The 25512-nt window shown below is 33.8% G+C and overlaps 2 protein-coding genes and 1 long non-coding RNA gene across 4 annotated transcripts; 2 read left to right on the top strand and 1 right to left on the bottom strand.

Moving 5' to 3' along the window:
• The first annotated feature begins 1297 nt into the window (after positions 1-1297).
• LOC131015005 (uncharacterized) lies at positions 1298-6886 on the top strand. Of its 2 annotated transcripts, XM_057943208.1 has the most exons (7): positions 1299-1490; positions 1576-1665; positions 1760-1914; positions 2698-2818; positions 6121-6240; positions 6315-6385; positions 6460-6886. In XM_057943208.1, exons 1-7 carry the CDS (start codon positions 1383-1385, stop codon positions 6707-6709), a joined length of 915 nt encoding a protein of 304 aa, XP_057799191.1. In that variant the 5' UTR covers positions 1299-1382; the 3' UTR covers positions 6710-6886. The 2 variants fall into 2 exon arrangements, with proteins under 2 accessions (XP_057799185.1, XP_057799191.1); XM_057943202.1 differs by lacking the exon at positions 6315-6385 and having other exon boundaries at positions 1298-1490; positions 6386-6886.
• LOC131015000 (uncharacterized) lies at positions 6876-13692 on the bottom strand. The gene is made up of 7 exons (XM_057943190.1): positions 13183-13692; positions 11913-11987; positions 11326-11845; positions 10104-10489; positions 9171-9397; positions 8912-9059; positions 6876-7252 (listed from the first exon to the last, which is right to left on the bottom strand). Exons 1-7 carry the CDS (start codon positions 13579-13581, stop codon positions 7124-7126), a joined length of 1884 nt encoding a protein of 627 aa, XP_057799173.1. The 5' UTR covers positions 13582-13692; the 3' UTR covers positions 6876-7123.
• Positions 11994-13655, top strand: LOC131015019 (uncharacterized). Its single transcript, XR_009098436.1, has 2 exons — positions 11994-12980; positions 13032-13655. It is a non-coding gene; the product is annotated as an uncharacterized LOC131015019 (long non-coding RNA).
• Positions 13693-25512: the final 11820 nt, after the last annotated feature.

Raw genomic sequence — 25512 nt, 5'->3', positions numbered from 1 at the left:
TATGATAAAAATTTATAGTTTTCACAACGCTTATGCAGTTTAACATGTTTTATATTTTGTAAGGTACTTTCATATAATTAACATTAAAGAATAACAAAAATAAAAATAATATTATATAAATATTGGATCTATAAATTCTGAAAGACTTCTTTATATACAACATTGGTTGTAGTCGTACCGATACCACTATCCTTATCAGAAATGAAGATTTTCAAACTACTACAACTACGAACTCTTGAAATAGCAATACTGGCCATGTGTAAAAATAGATTTTGGCAAAAATAAACCAACATGTAAAAGAGATTGATCATATTTTTGTTGATAGTCATTGCCTATAAAATAATAAGAGGAAATTGACGTTGTTGAAACTTAATAGGCAATCTTGCATCCTCCTATAAATCCCACATTATTTGACTCACTTAAACTAAATTATTATCAATAAAAAATTATTAAAACATAAAATTAAAATAAAATTATAATTTTCTTATTTTTTTCACAATATCATTTTTTATTATTGTAATTTTTTTTCTTATATTAAACTCAACTATATTTAGATAAATTATGTATTTTTAATTATATTTATAATTTTTTATAGTATAATAATTGAATTGGTATGAACTTTAATTGAATATTATGATGCATCCCACATTTATCAACTTTATATACATAGTATTGTGTGTTGATTATTTATCTTATAAAAAATCGATGTAGTACATAGTAAATCAGATTTTATAGTGTATAGTTATAGAATTAGACTTTTAATCAGTAAATAAATATTGTATATGAGAAATGAGTGGACGTTTATTTTAATCTTATTTTATAATGGGATAACATAATTTATTTGCTGAATTATTTTGTTTGACCGTGCATGTATGGGTGAGTTAATGGATTGAGATTATTGTTTTAATTTTATTTTAAATTTTAATAATTGTTTTTTTTTTGAATTAGTTAATGCACGTGGTGAGAGATAATGGGATGTGATTGTGTTGAGATTTATTTCTAACCTTTATATCATACATATTTTCAAAATTGCCATTGGAATCAATTTCAAATTGATTTGAAATCAATTTCTAATTGAAAACTGCTGTTTTAATATAGTATAGATTTGAGAGTCGAAAGTTGTCGAAGAAAAATTAAATTAAATTGAACATTCAGAAATTTTGATTCCAATTTAAAAAGTCATAGTAAAAACCAATTTTAGAAAATCACGAATTTTAATTACTGCAATTAGCACTTTAATAAATAAATGGAAAAATTAAAAGTGAAATACACATGTCGATGATAGTGTGCAGTGATTAGCAAGTATACATATTGCGTACCCAACCAAATCAGTCTTCCCTCATTTTTGGCGGGAAAAAGGAGTGGTCACCGGCGGCGACACAATGAGCTCGTCAGCGGCGGTAGATACCGAGGCAGACTTGGTCTGCGAACTGGACAGCGTACGAGGCGTTGTAGATGCCCTCTGCTCCGTTCGGTGGAAGCGCTTTCAAGTATGTATTCCCGCCTCTCTCTCTCTCTCTCTCTCTCTCTCTCTAACAAAAGCTCATGTTAATCTATCTGCCTACAATCAATTAGGACGCTCTCGTTGAATTATCTGAACACGGTATAGTCATAATCGTCGAGGAAACCGGCTGTCTTCAGGCCAAGGTTTACTTACAACGCGAGGTATTCATTCGTTTTTCTAGGTCTTATTTATTCTTCTACACAACTGCAAATTAGATGTTTAATTTTGAGGGGTTTTTGTTTCCATATTCTGTAGTTATTTATCAAATATGATTACCGGGCGACCGGCCGGCCACGATTCGGGGTTAGCTTGGGGCTCTTTATTGATTGCCTTAATACATTTTCAGTCCCCGGCCGCTCCAACATTCTTGAGCTCTGCTATCCAGGGCCCGATATGCAACTCATGCTCCGGTTTGGATTCTAACTCTAAATATGTGTAGTTTGCGATTTCTCGACTTTGATTGAGAAACTAAAAGCATTCATGTAGTTTTGTCTTTGTTATGCTGTAATTGCTAGGAGTTGATGGACTGTTTTTCCGTCGTGCTTTTGTCATCAAGGGTTTGGACTCTGCCCTTGCTCTTAGGAGAGGATTTTGTTTTCTAGATTAGTTGTTAAATGAGTTGAAAGGTTACTATTGCTAAAATGAGTTTGCAGATAAGTGGAAGATGAAGGGAGAAATTGTTATCATCTTTTATGTTATTAAACTCTCTGATTTTGAATTTTCTATGGTTGAGTTTTTATGAATTCAACTGTGCTGATATCCTGTCAAATTTTTGTTTTGCAAATATAGAACTCCTAGGCAATGGATTATTTTATAATAATTTGTAATATTGAAGGCTTCGGGCAACAAGAAAATGAGGACCTAAACTAAAGTGGACCATTATGGACCAGTGTAGAAGTGATTTGACATAAAACAAGTGTGAGTGAGATGAAAACAACTTTTGATGTTATAAAATCTTCAACTAAACGCAGTTTACTGTATTCAGTGTTGAAGGCATCTGGAAGATGTCAAACCTGTTTCCATACACAAAACCATCGAAAGATTAGTAGGTTTCACTGATGATATATGTGAGGGGAGACTGCATATGTTTGCAAAAGTCTGCTCAACATTGTGCTTTTGTTCTTCGTCTTTTTGTTTATTGGAACATTTATTTTAATTAGAACCTGATCACTTACTTATTTTACATGTGACAGATCTGTTGATTCTCCAGATGCCTGCATTTATGCAGAGATAAGGACAAGGATTCCAGAGACAATCTCATGGGACTACAACTTTGAGCCTGCAGGAAGCACTCCTCTTAGTTTCACGGTTAAAGTACGTAAGCAGATCTAATATATTCGAACTTATACTAAGCACAATATATTGCTCAAAAGGAATAAGAAACGGAAATTAAGGTTCTCTTTGTGGAAGATAAGTTATCTAGTGATGTTCCTGTGCTAAATCTTGTATGTGGCCCCAAAATCACTTAAGCCCAGTCTCCAGCCTAATATACAGCAAAAGACTTCAGCAATTGTGCAAAAAAGTAATGTTAACGAGATTTTTTATCAGAACATATATCTACTTGCGCATAAATTTGAGCTGATTACTCCACACTATCTCTCCTCCATGGCTTCATCTCAACATTTAACCTCACTTGCCATAGCTACGATGCTATGTATATAATCAATGATCAAAAGAGACATTCCTAATATTGGTACTCTTATGAAAGTTTGGTATAAAGCCTCTTTTCTGGACTTTTTGGTTTAAATTTTGGAAGAATATTACTCCCTCAGTCCACAATATATTTGCCACATTTTGGACGGCACGGGTTTTAATAAAATGTGAGGAAAGTTTTTAGTGGAGTGAGGGTCCCACTTTAAATGTGAGTGGAGATGTGTGGACCCTACTACTATAAATGGAAGTGGCAAATTTTTTGTGGACGGACCAAAAAGGAAATTCTGGCAAATTTATTGTATGGAGGGAGTACATTATATGGAATCAGAGCACATTAAGCACCAATAACCTCACTTTTTGGAAGTACGACATGTGAAATGCGAAATAGAATACTTCAGATTCTTTTCAGAACCCAAGGCAGTAATTTATACACCATGACATATTAATTCTGGGGTATGTAGATATTGAATTTTGAGTCCTAATAATGTTTGGCTAAGTCCTTCATGCCCAAAATAGAAGCTCAACATATCATCCTTACTTGTGCATATTCTTCATATCTCCTTATACAATGTTTATTTTTCATTTATTCTCTTACTGTTCAAACTTCATTGTGCTTACTACTCTTGAGGTTTAAGTCATTTTTCCTATGATATGGGGCGCAACACACACTCCCCTTAACCAATAAATTATGCCAGAGTATGTTATGGCGTCAGCCACGGTCCCACAAGTTTATTTAGGGAGGTAGAGGGCAGGTCACAAAAGAGAGCGATACAGTCACAGGAGAGGTAAAGGGCAGAGAGAGAGAAAGAGCTCTGTGACTGTGTAGGTTTTTCTCCTTTATTTTAGACTTGATATTTCTTTTAATTTCTTAATCGGGGCTTAACTTTTTAATCCTATTGAGTTTCTAACCTTAATAACCCACAAAACAGAAAAATAATGCATAACTGAAACCCTAAACGCGAGGTGTGCACTTCGACTCAGATGAGGCGTGCGCCTCATTTGCAGCAGGTGAGGCGCCGCCTCAGATGCCTTGCGCCGAGACGCGCCTTGAAAATGTCCTTTTAGGCCATGCGTGTGAATATTAGATTCTAATTATTTGAGTTAATGCCACAATAAGAAAAGCCCAATTCTTCCCATCCTAGTCTAATTAGGGCCGTAAAATGAGTAGGGCTACTTGCGAGCAAAGCTTGTTTAAAACTAGACTGCTGAAAAAAAAGTGTAGCTCTGACTCCATCCTAGTCTAGTTCTATACAGATCACCCTTATAATTAATAAGGAAAACCCAATTCTTTCCATCCTAGTCTAATTGGCAATTGCCATCTTAATTGTTTACTTCTAAATATTCTTAGAAAATACTTGTTGTTTGATATAATATGCAAAGAGAATCCTGGTAGAATTGTTCGTATGAACAACAAAGAACCTAGCAACAACTATAACGTAGTTGTTCTTGATTAGATTAATTCATCAGAGTAATTTCCTTTTTCTTTATTTTTAGGTTTCATGGTGAAAATCCCAAATTATTTCTTTACATTAAAATGTTTCGTCAATGAAAAACTCCACTTGTTGAATTTGTATGATAAAGTTTCTGTGTTTTTTTTTTTTTTTTTTCGTTGACGAATCTCCCAACCCTAGACCTATTTACTTCTATCTCGTTAACTTCGTTAACTGGTTAAGCATAACAAATAATATTTGTTAGATAAAGCCCCTACCTGCATTGATGCAAATGACCTTGTTGAAAAGTTTGAATGAGGAGGAACATTGACAGAAGTGTAACTTTTGATATCATACTATGTTGAAACAAATATACTTATTTGATTACATGGAAAAAAAGTTACATTAGACAGTACAACCATCTAGAGTTATTTTACTTGTTTTTTTGGTTCAGCCACTGCATTTGATAAGTCAATACTTTGCGATATCTAAACTGAGCATGCTGTTCCAGTCTCTCTTGAAGCTCTTCCATAAAGATTTGAGTTGTTGTGTGAGTGATTCCTCCAAGAAACCAAGCATGTCTGGCATGGTATTATTGGTTGGCATTTACTTCCATCATGTCACGATTGAGTAACATTTTTGCAATATTATATCTCAAAGGACTTTGCAGCCTCCAGAGTCGCCCCCAGATAACACTTCTCTCAAACTCTTGTTACATCCCTTGTTCTAAATAGTTGTTTAAAAAAGCTGTTGGGTCCTGCACGTGCAAGTCCTCTAGCATACAGCTCCCTTAAAAGATGTATGGTCCTGCTCAGGTTGAGTACTTTGTGTTTTCCCCCACAGAATCATATTTCAGTATTAGTCGTGCATAAGAAGCTCAAAATCCCGATATTGCAGTACTTGAGAGTGGAGTTTCTGCTAAAATCGTAATTATTGAATGTTTTTTATAGATTATAGTTCACTCGAATAAAATCTTGATGCATATCTTCATAAAAATGTTTGAAGTAGCTGGTATCATGAGCAGCTCATATTGCCAGCTTACTATACTGCTACTCGCAGCCAGACTCACCTTCAGGAAAAGGAGGATGATTTCAGTAAAAAGAGGGAACTAGACTTTTATGTCTTTTACAACTGTATTCTGTTGTGTAGTTTAGCTGCTTTCATGAGAAGATAATGTTAGATATGTATTCTGTAGTAATTGTGCCAGCGAAATTCAACTGACTGGAATTGTGAATCTTTGAGGACATCGCAATATGAAAGCATCTAGGACTTTTGGTAATGAAGATTTTAGACAATTTTCTCCCTCCCTATCCACTTATGTTGGTGGCAACGTGCTGCACTGGTATTACGTGCTATGGTACCTTCAGTGGCTTGAGCGCTGCCTGCAATCTTAATCTTCTACCATGGTCCGCAAAGTGATCGTATCAGCAAAGTGATTCTTAATTAAGTACCATTGTATATTTGGATTTTATTTGTTAATTAAGAAAAATTTGAACTGTGATCCTATCAGCAAAGTGATTCTTAATTTATTAGTCTGCAGCTCTAAAGGAAGCTATTGATGATCTTGAATGGCCCGGGGCTAGCATTCAAATAGCGTTACAGCCAGCGCCCCCGTCCGTCATCTTCAGGGGTGAAGGCCATGGGGACCTGCAGGTACGCCTTTCCTAAAATTATGTTCGAGGAGCCCATTTTTCATGAGAGGATTACCATAGTCAATTTGCGTGCAGATAGATTTCAATTACTATGCCAATACAGACCTTCTGATTGCATTCAGTTGTGATCGACAAGTTTCACACAGGTTTGTTTCCTGTTAGCCTATCATGCGCAGCTGCTCATCACTCTTGCTGAAGTGCTTCGTCGTGCCTTGGTCAGGTACAAATACAAGTTCCTGCGAGCAACAACTTCAAACATACCGGCTAGTGTTTTAAAAGACAATCGAGGGAGCAAGGCGACAATTGGCAGAGGTGGCATGCTCAAAATTCAGCACCTTGTTTCAGTGGCCAAGCCCTCCATTCCCCATGCCCACATCGACTCGGCTGGTTATCAGCAGCCCAGTCGCGTTGCTTATATTGAGTTCTTTGTGAAGCCAGAGGTAGAAGAAGAGAATGTAGATGATGCTTAGGACATGACATTGAGATCTCCCTCGGGATTTATTTTGGGAGTTGGCAACCTAACTCTGTATAAAATACCTTACATGGTATGTCTTAGTGATGAGTTTCGTTTGTAGAGAAAAAATGAACGCAGAAAACTGAATAGAACAAAAGAAATTAAAGGAAAAGAAGAGGCAATTGCTTTCAAAGTTGTCAAACTATTATTGCTTTCAAAAAACTAATTGCCCTAAATTCTTTAAATGGTAAATTCCGTATATTGTAATGCTTTTGCTATAATGTTATCATGAATCACCATAATTACACCACCAGCATAGCTAGCGGCACAGGAACAGACTCGGATTGGCGGCTTTGTTCCTGTCCAGCGTTGAATATACGAACCACCATAAATCCACTTGAAAAATTCAAGAATGTAGTAAACCTGAAGGTTATTCGACCGTGTGCTGCTTGCAGCCCTTGGGGCCATAGTGCTCCGAACTACGTCGCACCATCTTCTTACACAAGTAGCAATAATGGTTTTGGCAAGCCCAACAGAAGACGTGATTGTTGTTCCCCACCTGTCAAATGACAGAACACTTGGATTTCAAGTTTCATTATTTGAGCAAATTTACTATTGATATGATATGCCACCAATATAGATGGATACACTAAGCATGATAATCAGTAATTCCACATAATCAGCTGCAACAGCAACATCAACAGTGAAAATGGTGATTATGATGACTATAACATGAGCAAAATAATATCAACAAAATTGAAGAAAGGAGAAAATGTAGTTCCAAATGGTACCTACCTGTTGACGTATTCAATAACACATTGTTTTAAGTTTGAACGCAATCAAAATCACAATGATCAAGATACGACTACAAGTTCAAAGAGCTTCCTTGAGGTGGAATCATATCAAGAAGAATTCTAGAAAAAAGATGATGTAGTTCCAAATGGTCCTTACCCAATTGAGAACTCAATGACAATACTGTGTGCAATAACATATTGTCTATTATAAGTTCAAATATAATCCAAATCACAATCATCAAACTTGATCACAAGTACAAAGAGCCTTTCTGTGGTTACTAGAGCAATCTCGCATCCCATAAGTCCCTATAACACCCTGTACGTTTTTTACATTTTATATATAATATAATATCTAAACTTTTAACAATCTGATGTTATAAACTTGTCAAATTTCAATAACAGTTTACTAGCTTATTTTGTCAATAGCAAATAGGAACATGATTTTCTTATTTAAAATATTGACACTTGAAGTTGAGGCAATAGGTAAAAACTTTGTACACCCAAAACTATCCAGGAATAATTTTTTAAATTAACAATTCATCGACAAATAGAGCAAGCTCATCAATAACTTTGGATGTGGGAGAATCAAGTTCCAACACTATCATCTGGAATTTCTGCATGCACTTCGTGGGCAAAGGAATCACCATATAATGAAGGATCTTTTATGGCAATGTTGCTGGGTAGTTGATGGCCCAATGATTTTCTTTTGTTCCAGGTCAATTTCAAGAACAAGTTCCAGATTCTAATTTGTGTTTACACGATGATTTTCACCCATACCCTTCACTCTATCACTACTAGTGTTATAAATGTAACTTTAGTAGGAATAGTTAAGTCAGAGCAAAAGTATAAAATCCTAATTTTGGACTCCTAAAAACATAGCGAAATGAATTTGGGACAGAATAATATCATCATAGTACTACTGCCATAATTGTTAACACTAAAGTATCTGTATGTTTATCATTATAACGGCTATCAATAATGTTGTTCCTCCTGATATGCCAATAAAACAAAATTGCCACCACCATGACAAAAATTTGCAGCCAACTTTTGAAGTCAAATATTTTTTTGCTCTTATACACTCATACAGTCACAATTAGAGAAGATCCCTCGTACTTTTAAGTTACACGCATAAGAAAAAGGATTGTCTCAATGTTCAACATTATTACCTGATGATCTAAAGTTATTTAATCACTATTTTTAAGCATATTCCTCAGCTACTCCAATATTAGAGCCCAGATATGATGCATGCAACAGCCTTTAAGCATGACTCATTCTTCCCTTCTATATTTCTCCCTCTTCTTTTTTTTTTTTTTTTGATAAATTAACAGTAATAAGTTGAAAGGTTAATGTTAATGCTGACATAATGTATACAAAATTTAACAATTGTGTTGCTTTCAAGAGAATGAAGTAAATGCATTCCTAACCTTCACATTTTGCTGACCACAATTAGGGCATGAATGACCATGATTAGTAAACATCTGTGCTTGAATCTGACCAACAATTTGGCGACCATTCATCTCAGCATCCCACCTCTGAATTTCTTCTGCTGGAAAAAGTTCACAAGTCCCAGACCTGCATTTGGAAAGAGCTTATCAATTTAAAAAGTTATGCAGCGCATCATCAAAAACAGAACGTTATACTACCATGTGGTTATTTTTTTCATAGCAAAACTCTACAGCGCACCTGAAATGGTCATATCCAGATATTGCCTGATTACACCGGTAGCAGAAGTATTGCCCACAATTATCACAAACCATCTTATTGCAACCTTCAGTTCGAGATATAGCCATCTTACAAGAAGGGCATTGTTTCGCAAACCGATGGATCTCCTTCATACTAAGAATCTGATTAATCATATCTGCCTCACGGCGCCTTTGCTCTCCTTTCATTGAAGTTGAATTTTGTCGATCCTGAAGGTACAATCAATAATACAAGTAAGGATTCAGACATTTACAACTAAGGAACAAGAAAATCTGACAAAATAATTTGAAGCAAATATACAGAGTTCTGATAACTGTCAAGTGATGATATCCACTGTCCACTGATAGTATTTTGACACTTAAATTCATTCAAAGGAATATACAGAGGTAGTGCGGATTTTCAACGCATAAGTGCTTCTGTGGAATTGCATTGGTAAATTTATGTCGAGTTGTTGAAACCAATGAACATTAAGTTGCTCCAAGATAAGAAATAAAAATATTAAGTACTATAGAAAATAGATTTCGATCACCTTATCATGACTATAAAAACAAAAAAAGACTTGAGTTTACTGGAGGTGCTTCCAAACTAGCCAACCACACTCTTAAAGAAATTACCTTCAACCGGTTAAATCCAATTTGGTCCCTAGCAGAGACCACACTCCAAGTTCAAGTATGACTGAAAGGACCCGTATTATTCTGCCACTACACTTTGCGACTAAATCCTGAAATTAGTTTAACTTAGGTCGTCGCACTATCCCTTCCTTACCCACTTTCTGCTCAAAAAATTAAATTTCCTAGGAAGAAACTGAGGGTTTTTGGATAAGGTAGTGAAACCGTAGTTGAAAAATCAAGTAAGAAGAATTTCAGTGGAGACCAGAAACAGACATCAAGTTCACATACAATGAATATCCCATACCTGCAAAATAGCTAGTTTCATCTCTGGTGACATACATTCAACTCCAACATGACGCTTCTCCCTGCAAAGTGTGCAGAAGCTGTAGTAGCACTTTGAGCACTGTGCATGGTCGTCTTTATCCTCTACACAAGGGGTTTCACATCTTGGGCAGTAGACAACATCAGTCATTGATTCCAGTGTTTTCTCTAACATCAAGGACTCCCAGTGTTCAAACTCTTCTTTTCCTAGTAATCGTTTAAGTAATCCAGGTGGGATCATACCCCCACATTTTGCTTCTGGACATTGAAGTTTCAGTACTGTTCCTTCCATTATGTGCATATCAGAAAAAGTTTTTAAGCATTTCCCGCAAAAGAAGTGCTGACAAGGCAATCTAATGAACTCTGTACCTAATAAAGGACAAAAAGAACACCAATCAAATGTCAGACAAGAATTTCAAAGCAGTACCGAAATCTAAGGATATTGATAGATATATGTCCTCAGATTTGTAACTAAAACCTTACAGAAGAATTTTCGTATCTCAACTTATACAATGTAGTATGTATGACTGCTTTACTGTTACAATTCTAGTTGTCTTAAGGTTTCAAATTAGAGTTCCTTCAGGGTTTATTCTGTATGTCCTCAACAAAAACTTAAGAACCGTATACATAATGATACATGTGATTTGCATTTCCAACAAGGGCCTAATAAACTTACAAGGTAGCGTGCGGTACGTGGGAATAACAGTTTGAGAGCAGCATAGTCCATGTCTTCATATGGCAAATGTACTTTAGAGTTTAGATGTAAAACAGATATAGATTTCCAGAGGCTAAATAAATCTATTATTCCTGAAAGCAATAAATGGATATTATGCAAGCTAAGGTTGTTATTAAATCAAAAATCATTCCTGACATGCCATTCAGTAGATCACTTCAGGACTACACTATTCCAGCTTTAGAATAGTACTGCTACTGCACAAATGCATACCAAAAGATTCACTGCCCAAAGAGCACAAACCAATGAGATAAACTAGTACACCTCAACTGTGTAACAAAAGCAAATTCAAACAAAAAAGAATGAATTTTAAAATATTGCTTTCCAGAGTTTATCTATTATTTTAATTTTTATAACTGAACTTTTTTGTCTGGAACTGAATTTATGTTTCGTATTCGTATGCTTAGAGACATTCACTTGATTCAAAAGCATTCATTCAATCTAATATGCAATGAATAAATATATAACTTACCAGCAAACTCGCTTAAACAGATGCTACATTCTTGAAAGTTTTTGCACAAATTTTCATGGCGCTCTTCATCATTGTAACTCTTTATTGTAGGTATATCAACATCAGGGGAGACACTTCCTGAAATCGCCCTCCTATCTCCATCATTTTTTACACCGTATGGTCCAAGAATGATATTATCGTCAAAACCAAGATACGAGAGGGTACAACCATGTAACCACTCCAACCATTGGTATATAACCTCCTGTCCAGCCTGCTCTAGCCAAATCGAATCAAGCTTGCGACAGAGATCAGAAATTTTGGCAGATCCCAACCACTGCACAGATATAGTAAAGTACGGAGGGCAGTCGCTTGGGTATGACTTAGGTAATAAGCATGTCAATATAATTGGTGGCAGAAACTCGACTTGGAAAGAGTATGAGAAATCTGAAGAATTACCGTCTCTGTCCTGATGGAAAGTAGACGAGGTAATAACCTTTGCAGTGACAAGAAGTTCTTTAGGCACTTCAACATGAATGTGAGCCTGCATGGTATAACGAATGTTAACATTTATTTCTAGATCAAGCTCATATTCTCAGTTGCTTAACTACCTGAAAATATTTCATGCCACTCTGGTTCTCTAAAATGACAAATTTATCTCCATAAATAGATTCCATAGCTAGTAGCTGAAAAACAACAAAAGAAAGTTGTGAGATAACCAACCAGCGGAACAAACAAACAGTAAACGAACTTATGAACATTGAGGCAGTGTAATCAGTGATGAAGAACGGATTTTCCCTAGGTAGAAGAAAATTGATAAATTAAATAACTTTAAGCAGAGAAATCATCATATGTATTTGGGGTATTAGCCTGTAAATACTCGAACTTTTTCCATTTTCTGGTTTTGCACCTCAACTTACCTGAACTCTGTGTTCTTTCTGATTTTGCACCCAACGAAAGTTTTACCCCCAATCGACATGGCAGCCGAATTGACATCCTAAACCCAACAATTATATATTCTAGATCCCACATTGACAACAAACTTATCTGCTTCATTATGCACTTCAAACTTTCCTCTCAATCCGGTTGTCATGTTAGCAACGATTTTGGGGTAAAAATTCGTCGGGTCCAAAATCAGAAAGAATACAAAGTTCATTATAGGCAGATTTTAAAGTTGGGATGCAAGACCAAAAAATGGGAAAAGTTCGAGTATTTACATGCCAATACCCCTATGTATTTACATACATATTATGCTAGAGTAGATCCTTTAGCAGACACGAATATGACTCCTAATTCAAAAATAAAAGATGAAAAGATTATCAAAAGTATGGTTGAAATAAATTACTTGTTATAGTAGCAACTGTAAATTGTTAAGCGGGCATTTACTTTTGAGGATTAGTCTCGATAGATGTAAATAGTAAGATTGTTTACTTAGATGGATTAAAACTTTGGAATATCACAAGGCCCTTAATTATTTCTATCATTTAAGCTAATTTTGCTTGATTCATATCCCATTGAAAGGGTAGGATTAGAGAAATCCTACTCTTTTGAGGATAAAAATACTCAATCATGCACCTCATCAATCATGCAAATTAAACGCCTCCTAAGAGTCTCAATTAGATATATAACGTAACTGTTAATCATTCTCCATCAACAACACATAGTTTTGCATAAACTATGTGTTGTTGATGGAGAATGATTAACAGTTACGTTATATATGCATAAACTAGCTACCACAGCTAAAAAAACTCAAAATCTCCTGTAAAAGTGTTTATAAGTGTTCAGTCTTCCATTAATACAAATTTCCGAGTAAGAGAGAGAAGTTTATTGATGCTAAGCATTGCCTCAGGCAACTAAAAAGTGAAAAACATTAGCTAATACCTCATCTTCCTGCAGCTGTTTATTGATGCTAAGCAGCGCCTCTGTCAACTCAAGCTCTTCGGCGCTAAACCTGAGCTCCTCTAAACGTTTAACAATCTCATCCTCATGAATTTCATCATTGTGCGAATTCGAAGCCTTTTCACCAGCAGATGCAGAAGCCTCTTCTTTTCCATCTACACCGCCGGAATTTGGAACAAGTTGAGGTTCTGAGCTAGAACCCTCATGCTGTTGGTTCCAATTCGTATCTCCTTGATCCTGAGGGCGTTTTCGATGCAAACTGGAGCAGGATTCTGGTGATGAAGAGGTTTCACTGGAGTGGCGATCAACAAGGGATCTAACAGTCCAGTTCTGCTTTGAATTATGCCTCCTACCTCTATAGGCTCCTCTCGTAGAAGACATGACTGAGATCGTCGATGACTGTCGTTGATGCGACCTATGTCTTTCTTCTCTCGGTTGAGGCGGTTAGGTATTATACTATTATTCGTACTACCAATCTATCGTACTTGTACAGTATATATATATAGGGGCCGCTCCAATGAGACCCCCTAATTTTAGTGAGATCTAGGGCACGGTGCGTTTATTTTATCAATCCTATGGCTGATATTGTATGAGTGATTTTAAAAAACACTTCTTAAAATATAAATATAAACGTTTTTTAATGTACGAATTTTATTCAACAGGGTTACGAATTCATCCAACATGATTACGAATTGTGAAAAATAAATTTTTGCTACCTTTGGGATTCGAACCCAGGACCACGAATTCATCCAAAAGGGTTACGAATCAACCGTAGATCTTGATGATCTAAGGGTTGAAAATCATTTATATTTTATACACTTAAAAGTGTTTTTATTCTAGCCCTCCCTTATATATATATATATATATGTATATATATACATACTAGTACGCCCACAGCGAAATCGAAATTAAATGATATATTTAAATAAATAAATATAATAAATGCAAATATGGTTTAAAAATAAAATACTAATTACTCAATACAATTCTGAATTTGAAAACGTAATTTTCAATTATGTATAAAGTGTAATAATAATTAAAATTATTAAATTATTTGATAATGAAAATTAATATTACACAATATTATTATAGAGTATTTCTCATAATAATAATAAATAAATATTTTCTTACACAAACATAAATAAAAAATTATAAAATTTTAACAAAGAAAAAGAAAAGAAAATATTTTAAAATATTAATAACCTATTCGTTTTAAATTCATTTTTTATAATTTTGATATCATATTAAAGATCTTCTGACGAACTTAAACTTAAGATGCACATTGAATATTTTTTTATAAATTAAATTTGACAATGTTTAGAATAAAATTAAAATTATAAAAATAAAAGATAAAAAATGGAGGAAAAAAATGAAAGGAGAAAACTTCTCTTTTATATATTATAAAATAAAAACTCGAAAGAAAAGAGTAATAAAAATAATTGCAGCCTTGCATAATAAAATGTACATAATTTTCATGATTTCACATAATATTTTATGCAATATATATATATATATATATATATGTATATATATATATATAATATGATAAACTAACTTCCTTTATAAAATTAGAGAGAGAAAGTGATTAATTTTTAAAAATATAATTTGAATACTTTTTTTTATTTTAAATTTAATTTTTTATGTATTATAAATCAAATTAAAGCTATTGTCATGGTATTTAATTTGATACGCGTAACGAATTTTTTAATTAATCAAACTGTATAAATTTATGAAAAAATAATTATTATAAAAGTAAAAAAAAATTAAAGAAAAGAAAAAAAAATTGGAAACATTTAAAGAAATAAAAAGAAAAAGAAAGATATATATATATATATATATATATATATATATATATATATAGAGAGAGAGAGAGAGAGAGAGAGAGAATAACGGTAGTTAGTTAAATAGGGAGAGAATAATGGGAGAGAGAAAATTTGGTGGTAAAAAGTTACCGTTGTACTGATCTTTTATACTAATATATAGATTGTTACTAAATAAATTCATAAACAAAACATGATTATAGTACTATATTAATACTAGGATATCTATCTATATAATAGAATATATAATATATAAACTCTATTTTAAATTTATAATTAACAATAAATACAACTTCACTTAAGATATATTTTAATGAAATACTATATTTTAAATTTTAAAAAAAATCATGTCACCCATGAATAAATAATTGTCATCTATCATTAATTAAATTAATTAAGCTAGTTAAAAGATAACGAGAGATAATGAGTGTATTAAAACCTACCGTTCAATTGTATAATTTAATTAGCATTTTCCGATCCAATTAATGACGTGAAAGATTCACCACATGATTATATGATTGATAAACTTTTCAATGCCTAATCTTAAGTAAAGCGGTATTTATTTTGAATTATAAAAGAATTATTTGGATCATTTTTTATAAATATATTTTGTGGAAAAAAATAAATTGAACAAAAGTTCGTTTATTTTTTAATAATTCTCAAAGTTCGTGAGAAAAAAACAAAATGAGTCAAAGTTTGTGTATTTTTTTTATAACTTTCAAAGTTCATGGAAAAAATCAAAATGGGCCAAAGTTAGTATATTTAAGCGTCAATAACTATTTCTAAAACTAATAGGTATAAATGGCACTATATATCATACTCTCTCCGTCTGCAAAGCTTGGTCACTTTTTTTTCAACACGGATTTTAAGGAGCTAATATTTAATATATTAAATGTGTTAGGTGAAAAAGTGAATAAATGAAAAAAAAATTGTCATATAAAAAAAGTGATCAAGTTACATGGAACAACTCGAAAATGAATATTGGTTAAGCTTTGCGGGGCGGAGGAAATACTTGTATATTACTCAATCCATCCACGAAAAGAGTCCCATTTGAAATTCAGCACGAGTTTTAAAAAAATTGTTAAAATATGTGTAAATGAAGGAAAAGTAAATTTATAGGGGTAGTGCTAATGTGACTTTTAAAGTTCCTTAATTCTCGATTAACTTTTGATGGTAATAATTTTAACTTTAATAAAATTATTGAACACTTTAATTTTTGAAATTAATTCAATATACATTTCGAACTTCATTTTAATTAAGAATTCAATTTTCATTACCAGCTTGGAACACCACGTTTCCGGCACCACAATTATCGACTCCGAACACCACGGTTTCCATCAACAGATTCAGTGATTCATAGGTAGAATCACCGAATTTACAAAGATTCATTGGAGATGGAAACAGATTCATTGGAGATGGAAACGGATCCAGTGATTCTTCCGTAGAATCACCAGATTTACAGAGAGAAGTGAGAGATGGTTGTTGATCCATCGCGCAGGGGTGAGCGACGATGAGGAATCGGAGGGAAAAAGAGATATTCCAACGAAAGATGCGCCAAGAGAGGCAGTGCAAATTAGGGTTTTCAGAGAGAAGTGAAGTGACGGAAACTAGGGTTTTCAGAGAGAAATGAAGACTTAGGGTAAAATGAATCAGAGAGGAATAACTTAGATTTTAACGAAATAATGTAAGGGGGTTACGAAATAATGGGGAGGATGGGGTTAATTGATTCAGACGTGTAAGTGGACCAATTAATTAACACTCATTTAATTAAGGAATAATTGGGATGTTTAAATTTGAATTGCGGTGGGTCCATCAATAGCAACTAAAGTAAATGGTGAAGTAAAATAAGGGTAATTTTGTCAAAAAAGTAAAACATGACTATTTTTCGTGGACAAAAAAAGATGAAAAACATGACTTTTTTTTCATGGACGAAGGGACTATATATAATGTTAAATTAGCTATTAAAAGGAAAGCATGATTCATGTTAACAAATTACTTTCAATAATTAAATTGAATTCAATAGTGTTTATATTAATATGTACTCCATCCGTCCCATTATTAATGGCACGTATTTCATTTTGGGTTGTCCCAACCTAAATGGCTCGTTTTTAATTTGAAAAATAATAAGGAGCCACTTAAGACCTTAATTAATCCACTAATTATCTCCTTAAAATCATTTTCTCTCTAATTATTTTCCCTCCTCTGCTCCTCTCTTCATCCATTCTCATAGACACACACACTCAACCCAGATCACGCGTCGACTCTCTTCTCCTTCAATCGGCGAAAAAAAAAAAATATCGCCGCCTCCACCTTTCTCTCTCTCCATCGAAGAGCGCCGCCGTTGGCTTCACTATCCCCTCTCGCACTTCGCCCCACGACTCTCTATACAAGAATAGAGCCCTAAATTCTCAATTTTTCCTGCTCGATTCCCGGTGACGACGGCCAACCACCGCCATGCCCTAGCCCCTGCCTCGCCTAGTACCATACACTATTGCATATTGCATATGACAGTGTTGAACATAAAAATGTATAAATGCATTGAGTCCAAAACACGTTATTGCATATTGCATATGATATATATATATATATATATATATATATATATATATATATATAGGGAAGGGCTAAAATAAGAGCATTTCTTAAGATATAAAATAAGAATCATTTTCAGCCCTTAGATCATCAAGATCTACGGGTGATTCGTAGTCCTGTTGGATGGATTTATGGAGTTCGAATCCCAAAGGTAACAAAAATTTATTTTTCACAATTCATAGCTTTATACAACGAATTCATACGTGTTCTACATAAAATTCATACATTAAAAATTGCTCTTACTATTTCTTATTTTAAGATGTGCTCTCACGGTAGCCCACCCCTATATATATATATATATATATATATATAGAGAGAGAGAGAGAGAGAGTTTGGTTCAAGTGTAAACTCTATCTTACAGTGAAAATTAGATCCTATGAACAAACACATAAAATACGTGAACAAGAGATAGTCAAATCGTGAACAATTAAATGTTCACGTGTATACAAGATTCAACCATCTTTGTTCATGTATTTTATGTATTACAATTGTTCACAATATCTTGTTCACGTATTTTATGTGTTTGTTCAAAGGATCTAGTTTTCACCGTAAGATACATGAGTACTACGTTACAATAGGAGGGTTGAGATCTATATGATCCTCATTAATATATACTCCCTCCGATCATTAAAAATAAGTCTAGAAGAGAACGATACGAATTTTGATAAAAATGATTAGTGTATAGTGTATTGTGAGTGAAGAAAAGTCTCACTTAAAAAATAGTTTTATAATGATAATTAATTGTATTGTGACTAAAGAAAAAGTTCCACCATGCGAAATAAAGTTTCCAAAAATGAAAATGTACTAATTTTTGTGGACATCCCAAAATGGTCAAAATTGATTGTTTTTAGTGGACGGAGGGGGTATGCAATTAACAAGAAATTGTAACTAATGTACTCTATACAATAAAAGAGTATATACATATAGGGAATGATTCCAATGAGATCCATCATATATGATGAGATCTTAGATTAATTTGTAGGTGTTGATTTAATGTATCATATGACTTATATTTATCTGGAGGGAGAAAATTTTTACGTGGGCTCAAATCCTGGAGGGATCGAAAATTTTATTAATTTTTTAATATCGTTATTCAACACTATATACTATTTTATTCATCACTATGTACTGACTTATTCTTTAGTCTCACGTCTCACGGAAAATAGCAATCTCACTAGATGCTAACACTATATATATGATGTGGATCTAGTAAGAACATGAGTATAATTAATGCACACACTGTCAAATTAATGAATTGGAAAAAAATTTGCTCCCTCCAAGATTCGAACCTAGGTGATTCATTCATCCAGCAAGATAATGCACCCACAGTAGAGAAGTGGCGGGAGTGCAAGAGAGAGATGAAGCGGCGGATCTATTCAAGGAGAAAAAGTGAAATGATTTTAGGGATAGCCTCAGGTCCAATTAGTTTAGGTAAGTAGGAGGTCACTTAACATCTTCATTCACTCCTTATTTTTTTTTCCAAATAGGAAATGGGCTATTTAGGTTGAGACAATCCAAAAAAAAAATACGAGCCATTAATAATGGAACAAAGAAAGTATATAATGAAGATATAATAGGCAATCTTTAGTGTGTGCCCAAAATACTTTTTATATCATTATAAATTTATAACCGAACAACTGCATAATTAGTGTTTGATCAACCATTAAATCTAAACAGGAGAGTGGTAAGATGTACAAGTGAGTATGAAGTTGTTAAAAGAAACACAAGAAGCAATTATAAATAATTTGGGGGATCAATTTGTGCACTTGGTTAGTCTTAGATAGTTCCTGAAACTGATTATCTCAATCTATTAGGGGAGCGCAAAGACTATCTTTACTAAGCCTCATTGTGATCACAACTCTAATTTAGTTGGAACCATCCTTCAACCAAGATGACTCTCACAACTTAGATCGAAAAGCTTTATTTGTTTGTAAACAAATTATAGACCTGGGTTGGTTCGCATCGGCAGAACAATTTAGCTTCCTCGTAATGAATGTTTCATTATTTAACTGTGACATTCTAATTGGAGCAGTTACCCAAAGTCTTTAAGATTAGTCTCAGCCCATCAAACTGGACTCCTAATGAAGTTATCAAATTAAGCTCATTCGCCAGCCTCCACAACAGCCTTATCAGATTTACTCTTTCATTTTTAAACTCATTGACAATTCAGCTTCCTAGCCTAAACTCATTTGTGTTCATCATTTTTATAGGATTTTGAGATCTAATAGAAACTAATGTTTTAAATTTTTATCCTAACAACTCTCAACCATAGTAGAGGGGTATTTGAAAAAAACAATGATTGTACGGGCATTACTATGTAATTATTCATATGTTGCGGTATTTATGTGAAAATGATGAAATAATAGGATAAAATTATATTGTTTTAAACAAAAAAAGAAGAAGAGAAATTTACAGCAATTGAGTTAGCACTCGACTGTGAAAATTGAACGGTGTGATTAAAAACGGAGCTAAGAGGGGGTCGCCTGAAATTTTCAAAATTTCAAGAAGTCTTTTAATAATTTCATAATTCATATTAATAAAAAAAATTAAACTTAATATTCACAAATTTAGGAGTCTCATTTTCTCTCATTTTACGTATGAGACAGTCTCCCTCTTCTTCATCTCGCAAGTTTATACGCATCTAAATTTTGGAACTCTTTTCTCCTTGCACTACAAGAATCTGACCGATTACCGACGGAAAATTCCGTCGGTAAAGTCAAAAATTCCGTTGCTAAAAACTAATACCGACGGATTAACGACGGCGCGCGTACGTCGCTTAAAATATGGTCGGTAAAATTTTTACCGACGGAAATTAAATCCGTTGCTAAATTACCGACGGAAATAGCAACGGAATGCCCGTCGGCTGCGAGGGGACGACGACGGCGTCGTCTAGACTTAACGACGGAAATAGCAACGGAATTTTCCGTCGCGATTAGCAACGGAATCAAATTCCGTCGGTAAATTTCGTGCGGGTATTAGCAACGGAATCAAATTCCGTCGGTAATTTTCGTACGGGTATTAGCAACGGAATCAAATTCCGTCGGTAATTTTCGTGCGGGTATTAGCAACGGAATTAAATTCCGTCGGTATTTTTTAATACATTTTTTTTTTTAATTTGCATTATACAATTTAACGACGTCCTGTTACACGCTTCTTTTCAATTATATAACCATCAATATCGAAAACACCAAATGAAATTTAAATTAGCATTCGAATGGTCATAACTTAACAAAATATTCAAGTGTTCACAAATATATAATAGAAATATTCAAGTATTCAAAATACAAAAACACAACATAATCAAGATGATGGTCCAGTGGGTGGAGTGGGTCCAGTGGGTCCAGGTGGAAGCCTAGCCAATATCTCCTCGAACATACGCACGAAATTTAGCTGTTGCTAAAAGAGTCGCCATAGCAGTTCGAAGCTGCCACACACAAAAATAAATGCTCATTGCTTTGCTTTCACATAAGCCATTAATGAATATAGAGAGATGAGGGAAAGAGACTCACATCACTAAGGTGCACATCCGTCGGTAATTCCGTCGGTAATTTAGCGGGAAAGATTCCCGCCAACACCCGTCGGTAAATCCGTCGGTAAATCCGTCGCTATGTATGAAAGAGTATTTCCGTCGTTAATCCGTCGTTATTCGGTCGTTATTTTGTAACGGAATTAATTCCGTCGGTAATTCCGTCGGTGTCCGATAGCTTTTCTTGTAGTGTTGTCCACAGACACCCCACACTGACACGCCATCGTCGACGACGCCCCTACCACTGGTCACCAGTGGCTACGCTGATCACATACAACAGCGCCTCGTTCCGACCATTTGAAAATTGCAAATACTTATAATTAGAGTAGAAAAATGATATTCTTAATCAAAAAAATTTCTTTTAATTTGGTAATTGCAATGACTTCTAATTTTGTTAGGATGTATTTTATTTGGTTGATAAATTTATCATGAGAAAAGAAGAGATGACAAAAAAATTACTTCATGCGTTTCAATAAAGTTGAGTCGTTTTCTTTTTGCAATAATTTTTTGGGTTAATTGCTCCTAAATACACCACATTTCCTTGAATTCTACAATTGCACATCACCTTTAAAATTCACCCCTAAATACACCACATTTCCTTGAATTCTACAATTGCACATCACCTTTAAATCTGCCCCAAAATACATCACCTTTATATTTTTTCTGTTTTTGCACATGACTAAAAAATCCTCAAGAAATAAATTAAAGTGTTAATTTATAAATTTAAATATCTTTTTAGCAGCGGAAATATAATAAAATAAAATTCTTATAAAGTTTAAAATCATATATATATATATATATATATATATATATATATATATATATATATATACTATATAGGGTGTGGTTCTAGAGAGAACTACATTATTTGTGAGAACGGGAGAACCATCAAATCTAATGCATTCACTGTAAAAATTAATGCATTCGCTGTTAAAATTAATGCACTCAAAAAAATAAAAAAAATTGCTCCCTTCAGGATTCGAACCCAGGATCTGCATTCATCCAACAAGATGATATATCCACCGTAGATCTTGATGATCGAATGGCTGAAAATGGTTCTCCGTTCTTTTTTTATTTATGGTTCTTTCCTGAACCTCTCCCTATATATATATATATATATATATATATATAAAAGTATTTTCGTAAAGAAATAAATTCTCTAATAAATTGTTAGAAAGAACTTGAATTAAAAAAATAAACAAGTCATGACATTAAGAAAATAAAAGGAAACTTTTATTTTAATAAATTTCACACGAATTCGATATAATTTGGAATTTAGAGTTACAATAATCAAAAGTGCCACATGAATAATATAATGAGTTTGAAAGAAACATTTTTTATTTTTATTTTTTTTAAAGAGGTTCAACGCACCCATTCGACTCTCCACGCGCCTCCAATGTCATTTACCTGAAATAATAAATATGGGATAAGCATACATAGTATACTTAGTGTGAGAACATGCAATTATTGTCCACGTTAATAAAATGGTAACACATATGATCATAACATTCAAAACGACACAGTTTTGCCAATCTGGAAGCCACGTCATTTAAAGTGGTAACACCCTAATCTAATTAAAGTGTTAAATATAAATTTAAATATCTTTTTAGCAGCAGAAATATAATAAAATAAAATTCTTTATAAAAATAAATAAAGAATTTTATTTTATTATATTTTCGCTGCTAAAAAGATATTTAAATTTATAAATAAAGAATTTTATTTTATTATATTTCTGCTACTAAAAAGATATTTAAATTTATAAATTAACACTTTAATTTATTTCTTGATGATTTTTTAGTCATGTGCAAAAACAGAAAAAATATAAAGGTGATGTATTTTGGGGCGGATTTAAAGGTGATGTGCAATTGTAGAATTCAAGGAAATGTGGTGTATTTAGAGGCGGATTTTAAAGGTGATGTGCAATTGTAGAATTCAAGAAAATGTGGTGTATTTAGGGGCAATTAACCCTAATTTTTTTTTCATTCATTCTCTCTTTCATTTTACTTTTTTATTTTTTTTCATTAAACAATAACTCCGTTAAATTCCGTGCCTAAAAGAAACGCTTCACCTTCGCTGGAACGGAAGAAGTACTATTTAAATCTTTTCTTTATTTTTTTTACTAATGGTGCGTTTACTTTGATGGAAAAAGAGATAAAAAATATATATTTTTACATATTTTTCACCATTTTCATGTGTTTACTATGATAGAAAATTTTCTCTGAGAAAGGCGAAATATTTTCTCGGGCAACTCATTTTTCCTCATTTTCTCACGAATATTTTGTCACCAATGTTGGATAATATTATCCTAGGGTAAGAGTGTGAAAATATTTTTCAATATTTTCTCATCTTTTCATCTCTAGTAAACATATGATTAAAAAAAAGAGAAAAAAAAATATTTTCTTATTCATCATTTTCCAATGAAATTTTAGAAACAAAGTAAACCAACCTTAATGAAAATTTCAACATTTCTCATTCTTCTTTTCACTATAATGAGAGATAATATTATTACAATTTAGGCCAAAAATAGAGGATAATATTATATTTTTAGGTTCCGTTCTCTTTGGTTGTAAATTTATCATGACAAAATGAGGGATAAACAAAATTTCATCCTTTAAATCCTTCTTCTTTTTTTCCCCCTTATTTCCTACTTGACCCTTACTTATTCCTCATTTTCACTACAAAGGAGGGATAATATTATCCCTCCAAAAATAATACTCTCTCTGTCCACCAATTAAAGGCCTATACGAAAAAACACGGGTTTTAAGAAAAAAGTGTATTTTTATTAGTTGAGTGGAGAAAGGGTCCCACTTTTTAAGAAAAAGTGTATTTTTATTAGTTGAGTGGAGAAATGGTCCCACATTTTTTGTAAAGAATCTTTGACTTTTTTTATTAAATAATGAATAAAAACTTACCAAAAATAGACAGGCCTTGTTTTCGTAGACGGACCAAAAAGGCAAGTAGGCCTTGAATTGGTGGACGGAGGGAGTATAATAATAGTATCCCTCCTTTGTAATGAAAATGTGGAATGAGTAATGGTTAAGTAGAAAATGAGGAAAAAGAAAGGAAAGGTTTAAAGAGTGAAATTTTAGTTATCCCTCATTTTCTCATGATAAATTTACAACCAAAGAGAACACACCATTAGAGTTAAAAGAAGAAATAAAAAAATGAGGAAATTTTATTTTATGAAAAATAAAAAGAAAACAAACATTAAAAAAATAAATTATTAATCTTTATTTTCTCATGATAAATTTATCAATAAAAAGGAACACCCAAGAAAAAATCTATATCATAAGATCATACAAGACCTAAATATTGTTGTAATTATTGAATACTCCCTCCGTCCCAATAAACATGGCAACATTCTTTTCGGCACAGATATTAAGAAATTGAGTGTTATGATTTAATTGAGTGGGCCCCATCAAATTATTGAGTTAATTAAAATAATTTCTTCCTCTTTTCACTTTCTTCTTCATCCACTGCCACCCACCTCCGGCGAAGTCGCCGGCATCAGCCACCCACCCCCTCCTTCGGCGAAGTCGCCGCCACCCTCGTCTCCCTTTGTCCCCCTCGTCTTCCTCGTCTCCCTCCCAATTCAAGAAACAATTCACATAAACAATTCAAGCAAACAATTCAAATAACAGAAACCATTCAAGAAAGAAACATTAATTCCTCCCAAAAACAATTTGAGTGCGCCGTCGTCTTAAATCACAGATCTGGGTAAGATTACTTTCGTGAGTTGTGAATTGGGGATCTAGGGCATGGCGGTAGCAGTGACTCTTCCGTCGTCCCGTCCGGAGCAGGCGAAGAGATTCAGAGGAAGAGAGAGAGGAGAGAGATGAGGGAGGTGGTGGCGGCAGGGGGCAGACGTGTTGTGTCGGTGGTCGCCGTCGCCGTCCTGTCTGGAGCAGGCAAAGAGATTCGGAGGAAGACAGAGAGGAGGGAGACCCTCCTCCGTCGGGGCGAGAGAGAGGGTGAGGGGGTGACGGGTGTGGCAGCCGTGACTCCGACGGGAGAGGGAGGCAGCGGTGGAGTTTTGGGGGTGATTGCGAGGGAGGAGGAGGAGGCTGAGAGAGAGAGGTGGGTGGCGGGGGCTCAGTGAATGGGCGGTGGCGGGGGTCAGGGGGTGTGGGCGGCGGGGGTGGGGTGGGATGTGAGGAGGCTGAGTGTGTGTTTTTCTAATTGAGGGCTCCTTATTTAATTAAGGTTTAAATTTAGTTATTTTTAATTAGATTTAATTAAATTAAATATTTCCATTTTAAGAAAGTGACCAAATTAATGGGACAGACCAAAAAAGAAATGTGACCAATTTTAATGGGACGGGGGAGTAGTATAAAAGTAGTACTATATTCTTGTACCAAACAATTATTAAAATTG

This window comes from Salvia miltiorrhiza, chromosome 1 (assembly GCF_028751815.1).
Source record: "Salvia miltiorrhiza cultivar Shanhuang (shh) chromosome 1, IMPLAD_Smil_shh, whole genome shotgun sequence".
NCBI lineage: Eukaryota > Viridiplantae > Streptophyta > Magnoliopsida > Lamiales > Lamiaceae > Salvia > Salvia miltiorrhiza.
Note: the sequence above shows the minus strand (reverse complement) of the source record. Positions and strands in the feature narration are given on the sequence as shown.

Bases quoted from the DNA above. Each gene is read 5' to 3' on its own strand.
- LOC131015005 (XM_057943202.1), top strand. From the start codon at position 1,383: ATGAGCTCGTCAGCGGCGGTAGATACCGAGGCAGACTTGGTCTGCGAA. The intron at 1,666-1,759 runs GTATTCATTCGT...CATATTCTGTAG, and splicing joins AGGTTTACTTACAACGCGAG to TTATTTATCAAATATGATTA. The intron at 2,819-6,120 runs GTACGTAAGCAG...TTAATTTATTAG, and splicing joins CTCTTAGTTTCACGGTTAAA to TCTGCAGCTCTAAAGGAAGC.
- LOC131015000 (XM_057943190.1), bottom strand. From the start codon at position 13,581: ATGTCTTCTACGAGAGGAGCCTATAGAGGTAGGAGGCATAATTCAAAG. The intron at 9,398-10,103 runs GTATGGGATATT...TTGTACCTTCAG, and splicing joins TGAAACTAGCTATTTTGCAG to GATCGACAAAATTCAACTTC. The intron at 9,060-9,170 runs GTGCGCTGTAGA...TTCCAAATGCAG, and splicing joins TCTGGATATGACCATTTCAG to GTCTGGGACTTGTGAACTTT.